General features: G+C 37.1%; 1 protein-coding gene across 6 annotated transcripts in view; it reads right to left on the bottom strand.

Moving 5' to 3' along the window:
- Positions 1–8,199: 8,199 nt before the first annotated feature.
- ZNF148 (zinc finger protein 148) overlaps positions 8,200–24,820 on the bottom strand; it is a 124,240-nt gene continuing 107,619 nt past the window's right edge. For all 6 annotated transcript variants that reach the window (XM_047734774.1, XM_047734815.1, XM_047734784.1 and 3 more), the window contains 2 exons: positions 15,341–15,459; positions 8,200–14,990 (listed from right to left, as the gene is read on the bottom strand). In XM_047734774.1, coding sequence (XP_047590730.1) covers positions 13,392–14,990; positions 15,341–15,459 — 1,718 coding nt within the window. In that variant the 3' untranslated portion in view covers positions 8,200–13,391. The remainder of the gene's footprint in view (positions 14,991–15,340; positions 15,460–24,820) is intronic.

Here is a 24,820-nt window from a genome sequence, read left to right as displayed (position 1 = left end):
CCAGGACACTGAGCCAAAGTCAAAGCTTAACCAACTGAATCACCCAGGCATCCTGACAAATTCTGGATTTTAATGAGGTATTTTTTTTTCTTACAATAAGCACATTACGTTTGGAATCTGAAAAAGAGATGAGTAAGAAAACTGAAAAACAAACAATGGGGGGCAGAGCAGTATTTCCCAAAGATAGTTGCACTAACCTGTCCCATCTCATAGGCTCTTCTTGCAATATGACATTAACACTCCTTCCAAAAGAAATGGGGTCTGTGTTCCCTACCCTTGAGCCTGAATGACCTGAGTGCCTCAGCCCATAGTACAAATGGAAGAAGTGACACCGCTTGACTTCCTAGATTAGAATATAAAAGCAGTAGGCAGTCCATCTGGCTTCTTTGCTCTCGGAGCACTTATGCTTGGAATTCAGCCACCATGCTGTGAGGAAGCCTGGACCACATGGGGAGGCCACATGTGGGTGTTCCCACTAGTAGCCAGCAATCAACTGCCAGCCATGTGAGACCAGGCTTCAGATGATTCCAGTCCCCAGCTTTAGGTTCTTCCAACTGAGGTCCCAGACATTATAGAGCAAAGACAAGCCGTCCTTGCTGTGCTCTGTCTGAATTCCTGCCCATAGAAACCATGAGACATAATAATTTATTGTTTTAAGCCACAAGATTTTGGGGTACTTTGTTATCCAGCAAGATAGTGAATACATAATGCATCCAACCTTGGTTAAAAAAAAAGGGGGGGGTAGTATTTTTACTCATTTCACTGTTATATAAAAAAAATCATAATATTGTTTTTAAACTCACTTCCATTCAGTAGCAAATCCGACTCAAGTTGAAGTTCACAAGAGTGAAGTTGTTGCTCTGTGGGCCTTACCCCGCTTAGCTGCTGACAGAAGCTCCTTCATCTCTTTCCCTTCCAGTGGTTGGTGCTGAGAATTGCCCTGTGTGTGAAGGCTGGAGGAGAAAGCATGTCTTGGAAAATGACTTCATTTGTCAGAGGAAGGATCAGAGCTCGGACAAAGTCAACCAAAATAGAAATGTAAAAACAGGTTGAAAACATTAAATTGTGATATAAATATGTATATATACAAAATTACCTCACAGCCTAGAATCAGAACTGGAACCAGAGTAAGAAGGGTCATGAGAGGGGGCATCAGCTAGTCTGGTGGACCTCTCTCCAGGCTTTATAATCACCTGGGCATGGTTTCAGAAAATAGCAGTACCCAGGTTTGGGATGGACCTGGGGCATCAGTATTTTCTCAATTCTTCAGATGATTCTAAGATGCGGCCAAGGTTGAAAACCATGGAATTTCTAGTTCAATAGTTTTGGGGGCGGGGGCAATTTTTGACCCTCTCTTAAAATACTTAGCATATGTCCTGTCCACAGTGGTGTCTTAACCCAATTAAAATTTTCAGTGACAAAGAGAAGTTGTGAAATCTATTACTCAAGGAGCCTAAGTAACTTATAATATCTATATTTCTTTTTAACTGGTCATTGTGATGCATCTCCCTGGAACATGTTTATTTAAAAAAAAAAAGTCACGGGAATTGTGCCCACACTCAGGAAAGTTTGCTGGCTCTGAGGGCAAAGTCAGGATTTGAACCGAGGTCTGGTTCCTGTTTCAGGCTCTCTCCTCTACACAATACAGCCTCTCTAATCCAGGTGAATAGATTAGACAGAAAAGGGTTGTGGTGTGTTTCCACCTCAAGACGGTGGATGCAAGAAGGACACCGGTCTGAAGGGACGGCAGGCATTAACTGGGAGTTGGAAGGGGCAACTCAAGAAATTCAAACCTGACGTAAGTCCAAACCCCTCAAACAGGGTGAGATCTCCCAGTTCCCAGAGAGGTGGGGGCAGGACCCCAGGAAGAAGAGTTCCGCCCTGGCTTTCCGGGGCAGGGCTAAGTGGAGAGGGAGGGGCTGCCACTTTCCTGCTGTCAGGTGTCCTCAGCTCCTGCTGAGATCCTGTTTCTCCTCCAGGATCTAGGCTGTTTGTTGATTCTGGGAGTTTGCCCTCTGACCGGAGGAAGGCACTCTCCCTCTAGCAGCCACGTAGCATCTGGGTTGAGGCAGGATCTAGTGGGAGCAGAGAACACAGGACGTGCGGAGAGAAGCTTAATGAGCTGGGTCCAGTCCGTTTTATGAATGACAGTGGCAACAGTGCCATTAGCCTTCAGCACTTGCTTGAATACGCTACACAGAAGACCTGCTGGCAGACCTTCAAGGGTCAGGATGAAAGAAGTCACACCCCAGTTTGGGTCCCAGCCCTTCTTTTCTGCCACGGTCTTTAATATGTCTAAGCCTTGGCTTCCTCATTTGCAACATGGAGTTAACGATAAGGCCTGTCAAGCCTACCTGACAGAGTTGTTATGAACATTCTAGAATCTGATGAGGACTGAAATCCAGCCAGCCCTTGTTTTCAAAATCCACCATCTATCCTCCCATTTTGAAACTCACATGATCAGTTTTCCAGTCCCACAGCTTCTATCTAGAGGGCCTCAAAGTCCCAGGCAGTGCTTCCTACCTGAGAGCTCTTTGCACCCTGGGGTGTGACTCGTGAGGCCTGGATGCTCTTTCCACCATGTTCACCAGGTATCTGCTCACTACGAAACACGGAGCCCAACGCTGACAGACAATGCGGAGCCAGATGGCTCTGGACAGGCAGGAATTCGGAACAAATTCTCACACTAATAAGCAGGTCATGACAAACAGCCATCTATGCTGCAAGGAACTGTATGGAGGGGAGGGCATCTGAAATGGGTGGGTAGCAGGAGGCACAGGGAGAGGGTGGCTATGACCTAAGAAGGGTGATCAGGAGAAGCTTTTCTGAGGAAATGTTGCTGGGGCTGAAGTCAGGGTTGGGGGTTAATAGGAAAAGAGTGTAAACAGTCTTTGTGGCAGAAGGCGGGAAGACCAAATGGGAGAGGTTGAGAGCTCACCGTGGGGGAAACTGGGGGCTGTGGGCAGTGGGCAACCACCAGGGCCAAGGCAAGGAGCTTAGTGTTTATCCAAATAGCAAATGAGAAGCTTCTGAAGGGTTTTGGCATTATCTGCAGAAAGGACCAGAGGCCATCAAGAGTCAACATGCAGAAACTTGTAGGAACCCAGGCAAGACTAGAGGGGGACTGTGGTCATAGTAAAGGGTCAGGGTATAGGGAGGGAGGATTCAAAAGGATTTGAGAAATAGTCACAAGTCCAGCCCACCATGAGTTTTCCATCCAACTGATCTCATCATAGAACATTTACTGAGCTCCCCAGCAGTGAGCAAGGTCACATTCCAATAGGGCACACATGTGGACATGCCCCCCACCCTCTTTTCCCCTTTATTCCTATGCTACTGGGCTGGGAAAAATGCAGGGACCTTTTGTTCATTTATGCAATCTGGCCTCCTGTTCTTTACTTGTTCTTCTCATATATGAAGATGCCCTCATTTCTCTGCTGCCAGAGGGTGGAAAGGAGCTACAGGGAAGGAAATGGCTCTAGAAGTCCTGTAGTTCTGGCCACATCCTTCAGCCCTTTTCTACATTAGGGTTTGGGAAAGAGGTGCAACACATAAGATGCCATGTTTCCCACTAGCCATTGATCCTTGCATATGTCTCCTCTGGGAATCTTCTTTAGAAGCTTGTGGCCAAGCGCAGAAATCTGGTATTCCCAGACTCCCTGATCATGGCATCATCTTAACGCCATCAACTCTCCACCATCAATTCGAACACCTCCACTGTTAACACCTCTTCTACTGTGTAACATTGTGAACAATGTTCACTCATTCATTCATTCATTCATTTCTGCTTATGGGTGAGGCACTGTTCTACATTCTGTGAACAAAATGCCCTCGAGAAGCATACAAACTAATCCAGGGGTCCCACAGTCTTTTCTTGATGAATAATTTTGAATTTTCCTGGAATAGTAATACTAAAGAGTTAAAAGTAAATAAACCTAACTTGCATGAAAGGCTGGGTATTATGTATCCTCAGTCAGCTGTCTCTGTCTGGTGCATACACACTGCAGCACATACCAGTGTCTTTCAGGAGGAAGAAAACAAAGGAGACGCCAAAGAATAAGGAGAAATGGTGAAAGAAAAAGGTGAACAAGCAGGTCCAGCACATACACACACAGACCCACATGCCTTCCTCCTGCCTGGTGGGGATGGCCGCAGCCTCTCAGCCTTACTGTCCGTAGTGCTTCTTGCCCGCCTCATGAGCAGTCAGGTTCCTGTACCCGATTTAACCAATAGCTTGGGATTGAATGGTTCGGTTCATTCTGACTTTTGTAAGGCGGGGTTTCTGCCTCTCCCCTGACCCTGCAAGTCTACTGACAATTTTTAACACTCACTACAATATACATTGTTCTCCAAAATGTTGCACCCCTTGCAGGGGCTCTGAAAATGAATCTCTTCTACTTCACTAACTAGTTTTCCCTTGCTGGTCAATTAAATCCCGACAAACCCACTCCTACCTTCAGTTTTTTTGAAAAGATGCTATTATCAGCAAGTCAGGAATTTATTCCATGCTCTGCTTTACATGAAATGAGGCTTCCAAACACTTGTCCAATTCTGCTCTATTTTCCCTTTGTGCCACTTGTAAAATATGAACTAGGAAATGTTTAGTGCTTTACAGCTTACAAATCATTCCAAATGCTTTGATCTGGACAGCAGTTCTGAGAGGAATTTTTAATCCCCATCTCACAGACAAAACACTGAGGCTTAGGAAGGGTGACTTCACAACTTTACACAAATGGAGAGGCACACCTTAAGTCTCCTGATTCTAAGTCTCTTGTTGCTCATTTTGCTGCTGCTTAACCTGCTGGTATGGCCAGTGGAGTCTCCCCACCCTACAACCCTACTGTCTCACAATCATCCTCAACAAGATCACACTACATTCATTAAAACGTGTCCTTTGCAGCACTGGTTACACTGCCTTTGAGTACCATTATCTGCCCTCACATGGTGAGGGCCGACTCAGCAAACTGCATGGGACATCTACTCTCAGCAAAAGTCTCCTGTGAGTGAACCCAAGAGTGGTTCTTGAATGTGTTTACTCAGTTGGATCCTCTTTCTGCCGTTTAATATTGTGCTCTAACAATCAGTCTTAACCCTCGTGTTGCCAATGACAAAAGTTGCAGGACAGTGCTGGAGTTTGGATAAAGAACCACAGGAAAATTGTCATACTGAAATTTTAAGGGTAAATTTTACAGTGGACCAAACACCTTGAAGGAAATAGTCAAGGAAAAAGAGTATCAGATAATGGGTTAGTGGAAGTTGACATAAAGGGTATCATAATCAGAGCTGGGAGCACTGACTAGTAGTATATGACTTGAATGGATTTCAATTAGTATTAATGCCACTCACTCCATGACGATTGTGCCCAAATGACTAATTAGCACTGGTTCAGTTGGCCCTCCTATTTCCGGGGAAGGCGTCCTCTTCCTCTAGCATCCATTTCCAACTCCCTGCTTTGATGTAGGTACCCCTCAGGTCTACAACTCCCTAGAGAGGGCTAATTTCCCACTCCAGTAATAAGTTCTTCCTTCTGAAGAAAGGCTACTGTCTCATTTTCACAGTCCAGGTTTGAATTTTATCCTGAGTTTGGCATTGAATTTTATCCTGAGTTTGGCAAATACCCCCTGAGTTAGGGGGTATTTCTAACAGTGCTCTTTATTCCCACTGTATTGGCCTGTATATATTTCCTATCTTCTATAATTTATTAAAACTGTATGTTCTAGAGATCTATCCTAATCTACCTACGCATTCCATGAGGAATGAGGTGTAAGTTACTCAGCACAACACCCAACAAACACATCTTAACACTCAGTATCTGCTTTCATAATCTAAAGTACAACACTATACCCTGCAACTGAGACCACTATAAATACCCTTCAGATGCTCAAATGAAGACATTAGTATCCTCAACCATTTCTTATTTGCATCCAGGACAAGTCTTGTTACTTAGCAGGTGATCGATGCTCAATGAATACTGGACCCCAGCAAGTAAGAATTCAAATCATTAGAAACATAATTACTATCACAGGTAATACATTTCTTTGGCTCCCTTCACCACCTTTACGTAAGCATCAGTTTCAGAATCTCATTAAGAATGGGAGAAGCTAGGGTACATTAAGTTATGATTTTAAAAGTTCATCTGAATAAATGGTTAACAATGCAAAAACTCAAAATGTTCCCTCGTCTACCATTTAAGTCCTTTTATAAACTTGTTTTCCCAGTAGTTTTTTTCTACCTTGAGTTTTCAAAGTAGAAAATCACTTTGAAAATGGTCATTCTCAGTTACTGTATCACATTTCACATCCTAGCTCTTACACATACGCATACACATCTGCATGGGTGTGTGCATAAAATGTCCTTTTAAGAACATTAGAAAAAGACAAAAGAACTAAAATTATGAGACCCAAAATTTTACATTTAATTCACTCAACTTTTCTGTCCCATTGATTTTTATCCAGCAAATGGATATAATTTATCCTAATACCTTATCAAGACCACGGGGTGGTGGTGAGGGTGAGGGACAGGCCAGCCAACAGTCTGAAAAAAAAAAAAAATGAAATTTCTATCCACACATATAGTCACAAAAATCTTCATACTCCTTTTGTGCATAATAAAGTGTCAAGACTCAGTGACAACGCATTAATTCAACTGACTTCAATTTCATTTTTTCTTGTAACCTTGAGAAGGTAGGAGAAGCATCATGTAGACTTATCTCCCCAGCCCCTCTCCCTCTACCACTTCTAATCACTCAAGAACCGAGATCTAAGAAATGGATTAATAGACTATGAGTGGTATTATGTATCATTACTTAAAGCACCATGCTAATAAAGCCAGGGTCCTAGGACTAATCTCTGCAAAGGCCAATTTGCTTACATTTGTCCCAAGGACCTGGACTGTACTCCTCTACTAATTGCAGACAGCTTTCTTACAGTGTGTCCAACCGGTCACAAGACAGGGGACTAGCAAGGTGGTAAATGGCTAAAAACAAAACTATCTTCACTAATGGGGGGGAATAACCCAAAAATAACCAAAGCCCCACATATAATGGGTTAAAAGAATCTTACCCATAAAGAAAAAAAAATAATAAAATTTTTATCCCCATGTTAAATGTATTTCAAGTCTCAAATATCGGTTGACAGTAACATTTGACTCCTGAATTTCAGAAGTACCTAATACATTCTACACAAAACTACATACAGTCAAGACCCCGCTGTTACCCAATCTGTGCAAAAATTGTTAATTCCACACATCCTTTTATAATTTTAAATAAATATCTATGTACCAGTTTTTAAATATTTGCCATTAGTTATTTGGTTCAGAATATTGTGAAAAATTCAGCTAGGAAATTATTCAAAAACTGTATTCTGTATTTTTTTTTTATTTTTCAAACAGCAAGTGTCCACATTTAAAATGCAGAATCTGCAAATATAAATTAGTCTAATAATCCAATTAAAAATAAAACAAAACAGCTTCCTTTAGTATCACAATACATAAAATGGTATTCTAAACCCCAAGTGGCAAGGTTAACTACATGACGACAATGCCAGAAGCTGTAAAACTCATTAAACCACTTAATGAATAGGTCAGTTTAAAGAACAGATCTATGTTCCATGACTATGCATGAAACGAGCTTCCATTGTATTATAAAGGCTCAGCAATTCATTCATGTCATAATATGGGGTCAAGCAAGATTTTATTTTTACAATGACAATTAAAAAATGCATTTAAACAAACAGAAGTCCTCCCGATTGTTTAAAAACAATTCTATTTGGAGGGTAAAATAGATTTTAAAACACACTGACTTACCAGATTTCAATTGTCAGGCTGCTGACTACTGATGTGAAAGTTTGTATTTAAAAATATCACAAACATCTTTAACAGTGAAAATTTCAATGTGATAAGTTCCATTGCAAAGCAATTTTCACCTGAGTAGATTTTGAAATTTAGTGCTCATATATTTGGGGGGAGGTGGGGAAGGAAAGACCCACTGTATAAGATACTGAGTTTAGAGTTGATTCTTTCACACAGATAACCCAGGGGGGCTGAAGAAACATCTGCTGTGACCTTCCCAGGACACATGATGCCTCTCTTTCTCCTGGAAATTTGTTCTGACATTAAGAATTCTCAGTATCCATAATATTTCCATTTAGTTACCCATTCAAGCATAGCAACCCAATTCATTCAATTTTATACAACAGTGTCTACATTATATACATGTTTAATTCTCAATAGGAAATAGAAAATAAAAATTTACAGTGACTGAGAAAGGTCAGAAAATGGGATAGGAAAAGTAATACTGTATAATCAGAATATCCTATTATCCTACCAGTTTTAATGACAGGGTTTTTCCTTTATTAGTTGAAATACAAAGAAGGCATAGGGGATCCCAGGAAAATAACACTATATATCAGAAAATTCAACGTGCTCCACCATCAGGATTTCCATCACACATTTAATTTCTTCTGTACAATTTTTATAAACGTGTTTTTCTTTTCAAAATCATCAATTTCCAGATTAAATTCAGCACTACACAGTATGCCCTTGAAGTAAAATGAGGTTACCTGCTTTATTTGGATACCAAGTTCCCTTCCAGACAGCATTAAAATAAAGACAAGACTACACAGATAAAATCCAGTATAATTCAAATCCAACAATGAAAAATTTCCCCCATATTGTTGCAAAATTCGTTCTACTGAAATGCTTTGCTACAATAATAAAAAGCATACATTACATATAAAAGATACCAGTGTACTAAAAAGTGACAGAAGTGGACTAGCAAATCCTTCAAAGCACATTATTATATAAATGACTAGCATTTAAAAACATTTCTCCTATAAAATGTAGGTCATATACATTTATAAATTGGCGGTTTTATTTCTAAAGCAGTGATGTGTGTGTTCAAATAGTTAGCTGTTCTGTACAGTATAATATCTACTCAATTCAAACTACAATAGGTTTGTCTTTCTTTGTATTGAAGTTGAATAAATTCATCTGATCAGCTGAGAAATCAAGCTTGAAAAATAAGTATCTAAAAATCAAAGTAGAAAGTTTAGAATTATTGAAATGTAGCTATGAAATATGAAGAGAACTATTTCACAATGGAGCTGAAGTCACCTCAAAACTTATGGGCTTGAATCTAAAACAGAAACAAATATTAAAATCCAAAGCAAACCACAAAGTTAGGTAGCAGTACAGAAGCAGGAAAAAAACAAAACAAAACAAAACAACACACCCCCTTCCTTCAGTGTGATGGGCACTAAGTTTTGCGGTCTTCCTCCATCTTGCAGAAGAGTGGTAAGGCCATTCAATGCTTAGTGAAAGTGAGTACAGATGAAGTCAGATTTAGCCTGTCTCCCCTGCAACTTCAATTATGCTGTGTAAACAGTGTTATGTTCCAACAGGAGGAACAATGGAATTTGCTTATAAAAACTGATTAAAGAGAATCATTATTAAATGAAATAAGGATAATTAATAACTCTGAAATGTTTTTAGAACTTTCCTGATGCTACTTGTAAAGTTAGCACTGCTATGTATTATTGCTTACATACAGTACAACATCATATGCCTTCTAACATAAAGCAGTACTGTGATTTGTTTGTACATATTTACAGATTCTTAAAAACAAGCTGTAAAAACATTACATACTTTCAGACAATACAAATTAGCACATTGGTACTCACTTCAAAACAAATGGAATGCATAACATTAATAAACATCATAAAGGAAGACTCACATAAAAGTCCTTGATTGTCAAGACACGTTTATATATAAACTCTAACTGTGCAGAATTAAAGATTCAATCATAGGTACATCCTTATTTGATGAACCGTATTTACAGCATGGTATTGCATAAAAAAATAAAATAATGTTTACAGGGTTTTACTTTTTTATCCATTGGATTAAAGAAAGCAACAAACACAACAAGAAATGTTTGTCTGCTTTAGTTTTGTTTCCTACCAAAGTTTAAGTGAAAAAAAGGAAACATACGGTTTTATTTGCAGAATATAGCAAAAACAACTGGAAAATTATTTCCCTGAAATAAAGCAATTTGAAACGGAAAAAGTTTAAATTAAATTGCAGTGTCAAAAAGTTTCTCATTGATTATAATAGTGCTTCTTCAAGTAATTATACTGTGAAAAAACCAAGTTCTACTTTAAGATGTTCTATGTCTAAGAAATGTAGTACTACAGTAATGCCTACTTTTAAAGTTTCCCGGCTTTTTTTTTTTTTTTTTTAAACAGCCCTTTAAAAACTCAAATTGGTAAAATGAAAGAAGTGGCGAAAGATCTAACCTAGCTGGCACTTTGCAAGTTTCTCTTTCCTGTGGAAATGAAAGCCTACCCTGAGCACAAGACCTCTTTTGCCTCTCAGCAAGGGAAAATTACCCAACCACTGACAGTCCTCAGCCAGAGCTAAAAGGATGGGTTTCTATAGTACCAAGTAGAAAATCTGCAAGTAGATCCAAAAGATTTAAGAGCCACTCAAATATTCTGAACCAAATGAAATATGTGTACAATAAGATGTTAAAAAAAAAAAAGAAAGCTTTTAGAAGATGTTTAACAGATACTCCCTCATCTAACACAAATCTGTTTCCAATCTTCAAACATAAGAATAGGTCCTAAGTGAAAAAGCATACCTCACTCACATGACCAAAAGCTCAATGGTATAAGAGCATATTTTAACAGAATAATTTGCTCACTGAGAGAAATGAGAAACACAAATTGCAAAAGGGTATCTCATATCCTCAATATTCTGAACTAAGGCAGCACAAAAGGCTACTTACTTTTACTATTAATGCCCAGATAGAAATGAAGTAACTTTCTACACCCAAGTGGGGAAACCCAAACTGCTGAGATGTTTATCATATGATGATAATACAAGGTAACTCTGGTAGGCGTTTAGAATTTCACAGTTAAGAGAGGGATGACTACTATACTTAAATAGTGAATCAGTAAGTTATGCCAAAGTATCGCTTTTCTCAAAAATGCTTATAATGTGGTAGAAAAGTCTGCCATTATGTAGATTTAAAGAAATGTGTTGAAGACAGGAATGCAACACCTGCACTTCTGCTTGCGTAACTACCATTTGCAAAGGCCTTCCTTCCTTCCTTACCTTACCCTAACTGCTCAGCAGTAGAGTCACATTCTAAAAACTGTGCTGGTGATGTTAAAACAAACAAAAAACTGGATATCGTACCAAGAACCACATCAAAATTGTTAATAGAACAAAATTTTTGACCAGACTCAAAATAAAAAATCAATCCAGGAAATAAAGGCCTATTATCAAATAGTAGTATGAGAAAAATACAAATGCCTATATAAGATGAGCACAGTTTCATCTTTAACATCTCACCTGAACAAAACCTTCTTGTAATTGTGTGATGTGTAACACAACACACATCATTCTTAAAAGTCAATAATGGCAGAACTTAAATATCTACTTCAAAGAAGTCTAAAATTCTTGAAAAATTTGGCAGCAAAGAAAGCTGTCAAATAGGAAAATTAATATTTCAAGCAAAGCTTAATAACCAAAGTACAGACGAAACCACATTAAACATAATTTATACTCATTATCATAAAACACCGAAATATTCAAAATAATGTAAAAGATGTTAAGGGTGGATATTTTCTTTGTTCCCTTTCTTTATGAGAACACTCTTGGGATAATATTAAATAAAAGAAAAAATAATTTAAGTGTACAACATTCTACACTGAAATAAAGACTGCAGATCTACAGGGCCAATATAAATGTTAAAGTGGAAATTAGCAACAATAAATTTTCACCTTCCAAGGATATTAATTTTCGATTATCACTGGTGCTACACATCAGTATGTGCATTGTGACAAAGTTGTTGGAAACAAAATAAACAAAAAGCTGGAACAAATTAAAGAGGATAATAATATAATAGAACTAATGTTATTTTCCAAAAATTATAACTGTCCAATGTGTAACTCAAACCGTCATTCTTTAGAAAAGCATATATATGTGTTTATATAAAAGCACTATTTATTGTACCATGCTGTATTATTTTAAGACAAAGTATAAAAAAAAAAACATTCGTGGTATAAGGATAAAGTCTGTAGTTTATTTAGATTTTGAAATGCAACAAAAAGTTTCCGATCACTCATCTAGCTGAAAAAGAAATTGTAATTACTAGAATTAGTAAACACTTTTGGTTTGTAAAATTGTAATGAGCAGTGTTCATTAAAAAGTAATTCAAGATAAAATAAGCAATTAAAATGCCCATTTCTTTAGTTTCTCTGGATACTGTTTAATTATCCAATTTATCAAGATTCTAGAAAGAGAAGGATTAAACCAGGTTTTACAGTTCCAAAGATACCCAATTTCCTTTTATTGCCAAAAATTAAAATAGTCAATTATGAGATGATTATGACACAACCATATCAAACCTAAAAATCTAATTTTTTTTTACTTTGAGAAATCAAAAATACCAAATAGATTCTAAGTGCTCTATGTTAACTGAAGTGTATATGTAAAGTAAAATACAATTAAGCTTTAAAACGTGGAATATACATTTTGTGTAAGCATTATGTTCTTGGGAATGTAATCTACAGAATATCTTTTTACTAAAACTTCAAAACCTTGATACCTGCACATGAAAAATCATAAAAAATATCTAAGTACAACTGTACAAAGAAACTGACACCAATATGCATACTTCCATAGAGAAGTGAATGCTTCAACAGTTATGTATTTTGGTAAAAGTTCTGAAAGTATGCATATTTTAAAAGTAATTAGGCTTTTAAATAGTGGAATCTTAGACTATCAGATTTTTATTACTTTTTTTCTCCAAAAAAAAAAAAAAAAAAAGTCAATATAATGCAAAATGAAAATCAAGGGTATATGGCATATCATTCTTTTTAAAAGGTGTTTTCTTGGTTTCTTTTTTCCCCCTACAGGACACACTAATTTATTTAAGCCATAATCTCTTGACATTTAAACTTTTAAGTTCACTCTGTCTGTAAAGTATACTCAGATTCCCTGCTGAAGTGCAATGACTATGCTGAAAAACTCAGAAACAGTATGAGTAAATTTCACACAATTACTAATCTCCTAAGAATGTACAATGTTATCAGTTAGGAAACAATTGTGCGAAAGTCTTTTTTTCCTTTTAAACTTGGTGTAGGTGGAATAGCAAGTTTTTGTTCTAAAACAAGTAATGCATTGCTTCTATAAAGGTGACAACATGTAAGGCAGTTCAAAGAATGCTGACTAACCAAACAAAATGCAGTTATTGGATTATCTTGCTATTCGTATCAGCTTAACTTGTTTTAACGCATTGCTCTTAAATCTGTACAGCACTCCATTTTACACAGAGTAACCCCACTCTTGATTAATCTGTTCTAAAGTGCCAGTATTATTTACACATTTTTTTAGCCAAAAGTCTGGCCAGTTGTGGCATCAGGTGAAGATGTCATCCCAGCTCTATTATCATTTACATTCACCAAGGGAAATTCTGGAAATTCAGCACTTGTCCCTGGTCCCCGAAGGTTCACCTGTCCATTGGCAGTGCTAAATTGAGTAGCTATTCCAGCTCTTGATCCATGATATGGAGCACGGAAGGGCTGTTCAAAGGAGCTCATTTGGTAAGCTTGGTGGACAGGCTGAGCCTCAGCTTTTTTCTGAGAAGTCACTTGATCCAAAAAGTCCTGTGTTGATGTGGCAGAAGCATGGTTTGTCTCATCACCTGAAAAGGGAAACGAGTGCTGTGAATCACCAACTATTAGTCCAAAGTGGGACTTATCTGGAGTTGTTCTTAGTGGAGAATTCATTCCTGATCGAAAGCTGTTGATGGGCATGGCTGCATAGACTTGCTTGTCTATGGAAGAGAATGCTGGCTGATTTGGAAGGGTCTGGTTATCAGTCACAAAGTTAAGGCTCGGGCTATTCAAATAGGCATCATTTTGGCTAGTTCTGTCCAAAGCCTGCTGCAGAAACTTTGAGTATTCCTGCAACATGTTGGCTTTATCTGATGAGGATGCTTGGGAGCTTGATCCAACATTCTCTGCCTGGGTGACCTCAGGGACTTCTGAAGAATTTATTGATATGCTAGAAGTCACCTCAGTGTCTGCAACACTGAAGGATATCTCATGCTGTCCATTAGCTTTATGGGAGTAATGATCCAAGAGAGTCTGTAGTACCTCATCTGGAATAACATTTTTGTCATGGTTACTCTTAATCTCCACATTCAATGCCTGTGAATCTAGTATGGACGCCGTAGTACTTTCATCAATGACACTTGCCACAGCCGCTTGTGTTACAGAAGGCTGAGAAGCGATAGTACCCACATTCAGCGCATATTCCCTACTATTGTTACTTGCTGCTTGAAGATACCGCTTCTTCTTCAAAAATTGCATGGCATCATCATAATTAGTGCTACTGTGCACAGGTTTACTGGGCCCCTCTTGCAAATTATCAACCTGATCAATGTCAGCGTTGCCTTCTGAGTCCAGCAAAGCTTGTTTATCCACGAGTTCAAAAGCATACTTTGAAACTTTGCTCTCTTCATATGTGGATAAAGGCGAAATTGTTTGATTTTGCTCCAGTGGCTGTTTCAGACTTCTCTTACTATTAATTTTTTTGAGAACCAACTTAGGTGGATGTATTTCTCCTGATGCATCTTCTAAATGCGATCCCCCAACTGAAGAATGTGGCATTTCAACAGCATACTCTGCTACCATATACTCATCTTTTACTTTAGTACTTGAAGAATAAAGAGGCAAGTAATCATTTTTGTCTTTCTTCAGGTCAGACTTGTCCAAAGCACTCTCTTTGTCCATCCCAGATGATTTTTTTTCAGTTTTCTGCCTTTTCTTTTTTGGCAGTGAGTTATCTTTTGGTGATGTAGAAAAGCCAGAATCTTCCTCAGATGTTAGAAGGCCACCTTTGATGGCACATCTGTTTAGTTTTTTGTCATGATTTTCATGGCACATACGTTTATGTTTCAATACACGATCTGTTCTGGAAAAATACTGTCAAATTCAGATTTTGGCAGTCAGTTTTTTGTTTTGGTTTGTGTTTTTCGTCAAGCAAGAAAAGAAAAGAAAAAAAGCAATTAATATGAAGGTATATATAAGTATAATAAAATAAGAAGTTCCAAACTAATTTGTTCAGCCAGTTGTCTATTGTAAATCTGATCAGCAGCAGTGGGGAAGTTCTTCACACGGTTCTAGTAGCAACATTTTCTAATTTAGTTTAACAGAATTATTTTATGATCTTAACTAGGATAGAAGAATTTCAATGTCTATCATACCTCAACAAAGTGATTAAAAAAAAAAAGAAAACCCAAAAACGAAAACAAACATTTCAAACCACCCCTTACCTGTAAACAGTATTCACACTGGTAAGGTTTTTCTCCACTATGAGTTCTCTTATGCCTTTCCATGTGATATTTTTGTATGAATCTCATACCACATTCATCACAGCGAAATGGTTTTTCACCTAGTACATAATATAGAAAGTTTAAAACAAAACAAATATTGTAAAATAATGAATTACTTCACCACAAAAATCTCTAAATAAATAGCTCTTAAAAACTGCCATACTTTGCTCTTTTTAAATGACAAAAACTTTGCTCCTATATTAAATGTATCATCCAATGTAATTTGTAAAAAAATATTTTGCTTTACAAAAACAAAAGATTGGCATGTGCCGTTGGAAAGAAAAGGCTGAAGGCAGGTATACTGAGTTTCCCTACCTTTCTATTATGTGTGTACATAACATACTATTTCCATGAAGATCAGCAGTACCAGGAACTTAGAGCAATGTGAACACTGTTTCAGTAGAGTGGCTGAAGCTTTACATCTTTTTTATTCAACATACAAAATAATGTTTTAGAAAATTCTTTGAAAAAAGAAAATGTTACCCATATATAGTTCAACTCAACTCTTGGGTATACCTTTTCAATTCTTCATTTCTTTTCAACATTTATGGTTAAATGAAATCTGAATCCTAGGAAATATTCTTAAAAATCTAATTTATTAAAACATAAAAAGAACTTAAATTAGAGACTAAGTTTCAAAAGGCGTGTTTATACCGATCCTTTTTCTCAACCCAAACCAGCATTTCTCATGTTCTTTTGGGGAATGAATCAAACTGAGTACTGCTAATCAGACACACAACTCCTGCCTCCACCCCCTCCATTTTATTTTTTTTAAAGTTTCATAAGGACTGATTAGCTCTAAGGAACCATTTCTATGAAGATCTAGAATAGTTTTTACTGATAAAACCACAATAAACAGAAGGATGTGACAGTAAGTTATCTTGAATAATACTTTTTTGGGAAGCCACTGTTTCATATATTCAACCAAATCTTACTGAATACTTGCCCTCTCTACCCATAACCCTGCTATAGGAGATTAAAAGTATAAGATCCATTACTTGGCCTCAAAGAGCTTAAAATGTTATTGGGAAAAACAAGATACACACATTATAAAGAGACAACTAATAAACTATGTCCAGCTCTAGTTTACCTTTACAACATTATTTCTCACTACCTCTCCTCTTAGAAAACTTTTCCTCTAGCCATCAAAATACCCACCCTCTTGTGCTTTTCTACCTCTGCTGCAGATTCACACTGCTCCTTCAGTCAAGAATGCCCACCTAGGGGTGCCTGGGTGGCTTAGTTGATTTCGGCTCAGGTCATGATCTCAGGGTCGTGGATTGAACCCCATGATGGACTCCGCACTCAGTGCAGTCTGCTTGAGAGTCTTTCTCTCCTCTCCCTCTGCCCACCCCTCCCTGCTCTGACTCTCTAAAATAAATAAAATATTTCTTTTTAAAAAGAATGCTCACCTCTGTGTGTTCAAGGTGCCACATTTCCTTCAAGTCCCAACCCATATCCTCTGGGATTCTCTGCCCCACACTTCCAGGGGAAAAGTATCTTTACCTTTTCTAAATTTCCAGAGAACTTCATCTGAGCCTCTCCTATAGCTCTCATTACTATTACTGTCATCTCAGTAATTATTTTGTACATCTCTACTCTACCAGATCACATTTCTTTTGGTCTGAATCTGAGTCTAAATTATCTTCACGTAACTCAAAATACTTTGTGCAATTTTCAAATGCCAAATGAATAACATAAATGGTTATTACAGTGGATTATTACTGGGAAAAATGTTACTGAGCTGGTATGATTTGGAAAAGCTTCTTGCAAGTGTTAGAATTTAAAGTTAATAGCACCTTTTTTTTTTTTTTTAAAGATTCTATTTATTTGACAGAGAGAGACACAGTGAGAGATGGAACACAAGCTAGGGGACTGAGAAAGGGAGAAGCAGGTTTCCCACTGAGCAGGGAGCCCGACATGGGGCTTGATCCCAGGACCCTGGGATCATGACCTGAGCCGAAGGCAGATACTTAATGACTGAGCCACCCAGGCACCCTAGTAAATAGCACTTTTATTATCTTTTTTAATTTTTTTAAAAGATTTTATTTACTTACTTGAGAGAGAGAGAGTGAGAGAGAGAGCGCATGAGATGGGAGAGGGTCGGGGGGAGAAGCAGACTCCCTGCTGAGCAGGGAACCTGATGCAATTCTGGGACTCCAAGATCATGACCTGAGCTGAAGGCAGTCGCTTAATCAACTGAGCCAACCAGGCGCCCTGAATAGCACTTTTAAAGAGGATGTGTATATGATTAAAGCCAAAAAAAGAAAATGTAGTAGAAAGTAACAGAAAAACTAAGAATTTAGTTACTGTGAAATGTCCAGGAGAAATGGTGCCTAAGAAGAGAATGTAATTTGGTGACGATTACTTGAAACTTTCTAGAATTCAACTTCCGTTTAAAAAAAAAAAAAGAAGAAGAAAGGAAAGAAAAAAGAATGTGATTTCTGTAATTGCTATGGAGTTACCGAATTTTAGGGCTGAAAGAACCACAGAGACCCCAAAGGCTGATGGTGGTGTGGCAAATGGCTCTAAGCATGCCACCTAGACTTTAGAAGAGAGTAGTTCCACTTCCGTACACTGGGGTTTTAAGTAAGGACTCCAAGAGTTCAGAGGCTAGAAGAGCTTAACACAACTAATCAAAGCCACTTATTTCACAAAAAAAGGAAATACTGAATTTCAGAAAAGTCAAGGCACTTGGCCAAAGGGTTAGTCAAGTGAATAACTAATGAAGTAAAGGAAGCTGGGAAAGAAGACTACTTTTTTTTTTCTGTTTACAACGTAATTTTTTTTTCTTTTTTAAGAAGACCACTTATTAAGAAAGTTGGGAAGTGAAAGAAATGAAGGAGATGAGAAGCAGTAAATTAGGAGGTAGGCAATCCATTCAAGAGATAAGTACAGGTAAGGATGGGCAAACTGATTTATCTGAAGCCAGAAAGGAAGGAGCCAAAGAAGAAGAGAAATGAAATACTAGAATAAACTGAAATACTATGGTTAATAATCAAACAACTAAATCTCAGAGGACCTAAGATGAAAAGGGAGGGTACAGGTCATATTTTAGAAAAAAATAAACAACACTTCCATATTTTGAAATAAAGAATGTAGATGATAGAGCTTATCAAGGTTAGAAGTTAAAGTCATTTCTCAAAAGTGAGAAAGGATAGAGGAGAAAATTAGTGAACTGATCAGAATTCAATTAATTCTACGTAGTAGTCATAGACTAGCAGATTTACTTTGTTTAAGATGGTTCATATTCTCCAATTATATCTATAAATTTCTATAAATCTCAAAAATTGAGAACCTAATCCTAAAATTCATTTGGAAATGCAAGGGATAGAGAATAGCCAAAACAATCTTGAAAAACAAAAACCAAGTAAGACTCACACTTCCTAATTTCAAAACCTAGTACAAAGCTACAGTAATAAGTAAGATAGTGTGGTAATGGCGTAAGGATAGACATATATACCAAAGAACAGAAATCAGAGTCCAGAAATAAACCTTTACATTTAAGGTCAACTGATTTTCAACAAAGGTGCCAATACCCTTCAATGGAGGAAAAATACTCTTTTCAACAATGATGCTGGGGCAAATTTGATTGTCCACATGAAAAAGAACAGAGTTGGACCCCTACTTCAATCATATACAAAACTTAACCCAAAACAGATTAGAAGCCTAAATGTGAGAAAACTGTAAAACATTTAGAAGAAAACACAGAAATATCTTGACCCTGGATTAGGCAATGATTTCTTAAACATGACAGCAAAAGTCCAATCAACCAAACAAAAATACAATGTAGTTCATAAAAATTAAAAACGTTTGTTCTTCAAAAAACACTACCAAGAAAGTAAAAAGGAAGAAAGGTAGCTGCTGCGGGAAATAGTTTGGCAGCCCTCAAAATGTTAAACAAAGGATTACTATATGTCCCAACAATTCTACTCCTATATACATAGACAAAAGAAAACAGGGACTCACTCAAACAGATACTTGTACCTCAATGCTCATGGAAGCGGTATTCACAACAGCCAAAAGATGGAAACAACTCAGTGTCCATCAGCAGATGAATACATAGGTTAAATGTGATATATACAACAATGATATATTATTCAGTCATAAAAAGAAATGGAATTCTGATAAATGCTACGACATGGATGAACCTTGAAGAAATTATGCTAAATGAAAGAAGCCAGACACGAAAAGAACATTGAATGATTCCACTTAGATGAGGTACAGAGCAGAAAACACACAGACAAAAGTAATAGAGGTTACCAGGGACTGGGAGAGGGAGGAAAGGAGAGTTATACTGTTTAATGGTTAGAGGTTTTTGTTTGGTCACACAGTACTGTAAATATACTCATGCCACTAAATTCTATGCTTAAACATGATTAAAATGATAAACTTCCATGTTTTTTTTTTTAAGTGAAAACATAACCCAGGGAAGGCTGAAAATTATTTGCAAATTATATTATCTAACAAGGGCTGTACAACCAGTATACGAAATGACACTTATAGCTCAATAGTTAAAAAGACAAATAATCTAAGAATAGGCAGTGGGTCTGAACAGACATTTCTCTGAAGATATGCAAATAGGCAATGAGTACATGAAAAGATGCTCAACATTATTACTCATTAGGGTAATGCAAATCAAGACCACAATGAGATACCACTTCACACCCAATAAGATAGTTAAAATAAAAAAGATAATCACAAATGTTACCATGGATGTAAAGAATCTGCCCGTATTTTCAAGACCCATTTGCAGTTTCATCTTTTAGGTTACATCTGATACATTTCTGGTTCATCCTGAGGTTCACGTGACTATCAGTTTTCCCAACACCATTTACTGAGAAGTTCTACTTTTTGTGATCACTTCTTTATCAAAATCGTATACTAGTGATTTCCATGGGTCTATTTCTAGACCTTCAATTCTATTCTGTTTCATTGGTCTGACTATACATAAGCCAGAATGAAAACGTTTTAGGACTTCACTATATTCTTTATCATCTGGTGGAGCTAATCCCCCTCCTTGTTCTTCCAGTTTATCTACTTTCCATATTATTTCAGAATTATCTTGTCTAGTACTTGAGGGTGAGGGGAAAGTACAGCTGCCTGAAATGTTTACACTAACTTGCAAAAAACTGATATCCTTTATGATGTTGACCTTTCTCACCAAAAAAAGGTGGGGGCGGGGATATGCCCGCCTCCCATTTAACCAAAATTTGGTTTCATGTCCTCAACAGTGTTTTAATGATTTCTTCATATGGGATTTTTCCACGTTTCTTGTTGTTGACACTGTAAATGAGGTATTTTCTTCTATTATATCTTCTACTGTGGGTGTATACAAAATATATGGTTTTCTACCTCACTAAATTTATAAGTCTGCAATAATTTTTCAGTTGACCCTCATGGATTTTTCAAGTATAAAATAATGTTGGTTGCAAAAGTGGGTTTTTTTGCCTGTAATGTTTTTCTTTTGTCTACTTCTGCTGGCTACTATCTCAAACATGATGTTTATCATATTAAAAAGGAATAGTGATAATGTGCTCTATGTCTTATTCCTGACCTTGGTACTTAGAGAAGAAAATCCCTTTATTGTTTTTCCCTTGAGGACCAGGGCCCCTCCACTAAAAAGAAAGACAACCTATACAGCATTTGAGTGATTTTAAGCATACTTGAGATATAACAAGAAGTTTGTAAATACTACTTACAATTCAGGAAAGCAGTAATACGGGGAGGAAAAAACAAGGTGTTCCACTAATGGTAATTTCTAATACTCAAGAGGCCTAGGGATTTCTCTTCTAATTGCTGAGACCACAATTTCTTCCCACTGTGGTGTTTCTCCCTAGTAATTTTAATACTGCACAAATTGAGCCTTTCTCTCATGTCTGATCGTTCTTCACAATTCCTTCCTTTACTTTCTGAGCTCTAATAAAAGTGGCCTTCTTGCAATTCCTAGAACTATCAAGTTTTTTCTTTCCTTTAGGATCATTTTCTCCCAAAATTCCTCCCCAAACCACTTCTCTGCTATGATAGTGAATTGCAAAGTGCTATATACTCAAGAAATGGTATCTACTGTTCTGATTCATAGGATGAAAGAGACAATTATTTTAATAACGAAGTCTTCATAAAATCTAACCTATGACAAAGATCACATGGCCTACCTAGCAATACATACTGGACAGCAGAAGGAATCATCCATCTTTAGTAAGTCATAAAAAAGGGTAGGTATAACAAAATTTACAACAATAAATATTACACTCACCAAAAAACATCATGCACTACTGTGACAAGAATTATAAGTACTTAAAAATACAGGTTCTACAGCCAGACCAGCTGGGTTTTAATGCTGGTCCTCAGCATTTCTCAACTGTGAGAAATTGAGCATGTTACTTAAGCTCTTAGGACTTGATAATCTTATCTGTTAAGTAAAAATATTAATAAAACATGCCTCAGAACCAAATGTTAAATGAGATAACCTGTGGGAACTAATTTAAAAATGAAACCCGGTACTCTTAATAGCTCAATAACTGTTAGGTATTAAAAACAGAAATGAAGACGTTAATTAATAAATGATTATCAATATATTTACATATTGATTATAGTTATAACCATTGGCTGGGCTATATATCCTAAATGTTTAAAACATTCTTAAGTTAAACAATAAATTTTGGAAAAGGGAAACAAGGCGGATTATTGAAATAAATACATGGGCTAGTAATCATATACTCAGTTATTTCCTTAAAACTTTAGGGAATTTAGAAAATATATCTTTGGCATATAGTCTTTCCAGGAGGTTAAAAAGATCATTTATCTGTCTAAGAAGAACACATATACAAGCATACCTCAGAGACACAGCAGGATTCAGTTCCAGACTACCACAATAAAGCAAATATTGTAATGACATGAGCCAAATGAATTTTTAAATTTCCCAGTGCTATATTGATACTCTATTATAGTCTATTAAGTGTGCAATAACACTGTGCCTAAAAAGAGCACATCCCTTAATTTAAAAATATATTACTGCTAAAAAATGCTAACCATCACCTAAGCTTTCAGCAAGTTGTAATCACTCATCACCATAACAAATATAATAATGAGAAAATCTGAAATGTGACTGAAGTAAACAAATGCTATTTGAAAAATGGCACTAATAGACACACATGATGCAGAGTTGCCACAAACCTTCTTTAAAAAAAAAAAATGCAGTATCTGTGAAGCACAGTAAAGCAAAACACAGTAAAGCAAGATATGCCTGTACTGTGCAGGAAACTATATTCTATAGGAAATAATCTGAGACTAAACTCTAACCAATGAAGTATAAATTAGGTCATTACATAAAAACTGTGAAGCTGCCACAGTAATACAAAGACATGTCAGTTAAATCAAACTGAAAACAAAACAAAAAAACCAGAAGTCTTAATTTGACTAACGAGAAAAGTAGTTTTCCCAGGTAGCAAAGTTTTAAAAACAATCTTTCCAGTAGAATAGAATGGCTTTCCTTCCCTAGATGGGGAAGTCAGAGAGAAACCTCAATTCTTGCCATTTTCAACTTTAGAAACTGGCAGGGGTGCCTGGGTGGCTGAGCTGGTTAGGCTTACGCATCCCACTATTGCTGATTTCAGCTCAAGTCAGGAGCCTGCTTGAGGTTCTCTCCCTCCCTCAGCCTGCCCCTGCCAACTGCCACCCCCAACCCTGTGTGCACTCCCTCTCTTTAAAAAAAAAAAAAGAAAGAAAGAAACATTAGCAATATTTGCCCATCTTAAAAAAATAAGTTGGGGTAATCACCTTCCCCTACAAAAGAAAATGAGGAAAACGTTCATTTCCTCTACACTTCTTTTCTTTTGTGGAGCTATGAAATTGTGTATTTGCACTGCAATTTTTTAAATGGTCTAGTTTCTGTGAGATGAAACAGCAAATGACAGGTGGGGAGTTGTTTTTTGACTTACATTTTAGACTTCTGCTTTATTAAACAGACAACACTGAAAAATAATGAATCACCTCCAGTAAGAGCAATATCCCAGCAGACCCGATTCACAATTTTAAAGATTTAAGTATGAGTTGGTCTAGGAATCATATGAGAAAAATAAACGAACACTGTCCAAATTCTAAAAATAAACACCACCACACAATTATGGCCATTTCCACCCCTTATTTTTCTGTAAGTTGTGTATTATGCATCCAATGCATAACTTGTAATAACATCTAAGCATATTAGCACTAAGTATTTGTCCCAATGATGACATGTAAGCAGTACAAAATCAAAACTAAATACCAAAAGGAAATTTAAATTAGAATCTCAAAATGTGGGGCATTTGGGTGGTGTAGCTGGGTAAGTGTCTGACTCTTGGTTTCAGCTCAGGTCATGATTCTGGGAATGAGTCCCGTGTCAGCCTCCATACTCAGCTCGGATTCCACTTGAGATTCTCTCTCCCTCTGCCTCTCCTGCTTATGCTCTCTCTCTCTCAAAAATAAATACATCTTTAAAAAAAAATCTAAAAACATAAAACAGATTTTAAACAACAGTGAGCTAAGTAAACACTATTCTGTAAACACGTTAGTATGATTTTGAACTTAATATTAACCCCCATTTTCCAGCTACCTCTTGAAAACAAGTGCTCTATAATAAAAGATCAATAATGAAGATTACATTAAGCATATAAAGAGGTTACCAAATCAACTGACTCTACACTGAATCACGTATACTACATTCCATAAGAAGAAAGAAACCATCATCAGCTTATTTTCTTTCTTATTTATGGCATTATCTTCATGTAAGACTGGACAAATGCCCATCAGCTTTCTTCCCTTTTTAAAAAAAATTTAACTACAGTATCAAAGGGCGAGGAACCATTCTCAAAAATACACTTTTCTTAGGACGCCTGGGTGGCTCAGTCAGTTAAGTATATGACTTCAGTCCAGGTCATTAGCCCAGGGTCTGGGAATCAAGTCCCACATGAGGCTCCTTGCTCAGAGGGGAGTCTGCTTCTTCCTTGTCTACTGCTCTCCCTGCTTGTGCTCTCTCACTCTCTTGCTTTCTCTCTGAAATAAAATCTCTAAAGAGGACACCTGGGTGGCTCAGTCGTTAACTGTCTGCCTTTGGCTCAGGTCATGATCCCAGGGTCAAGTCCCACATCGGGCTCCCCACTCTGTGGGAGGCCTACGTTTCCCTCTCCCACTCCCCCTGCTTGTGTTCCCTCTCTCCCTGTGTCAAATAAATAAATAAAATCTAAAAAAAAAAATCTTTAAAAAATACATACTTTTTTCATCATTAAAATCTTTTTTCCTAATTTGAGCCCTAATCAGGCTTTTTGCCCACACTTACAATTGTCTCTTACTCTGCTGCAATAAAATGATGTGCCTTTTTATATTAACTGCAACCTACACTTTAATTTCATATACAATGCATATGAGAAATATGGCAGTGGT

Source organism: Lutra lutra, chromosome 1, assembly GCF_902655055.1.
Source record: "Lutra lutra chromosome 1, mLutLut1.2, whole genome shotgun sequence".
Lineage (NCBI taxonomy): Eukaryota > Metazoa > Chordata > Mammalia > Carnivora > Mustelidae > Lutra > Lutra lutra.
This window is presented reverse-complemented; position numbering and strand designations above follow the sequence as displayed.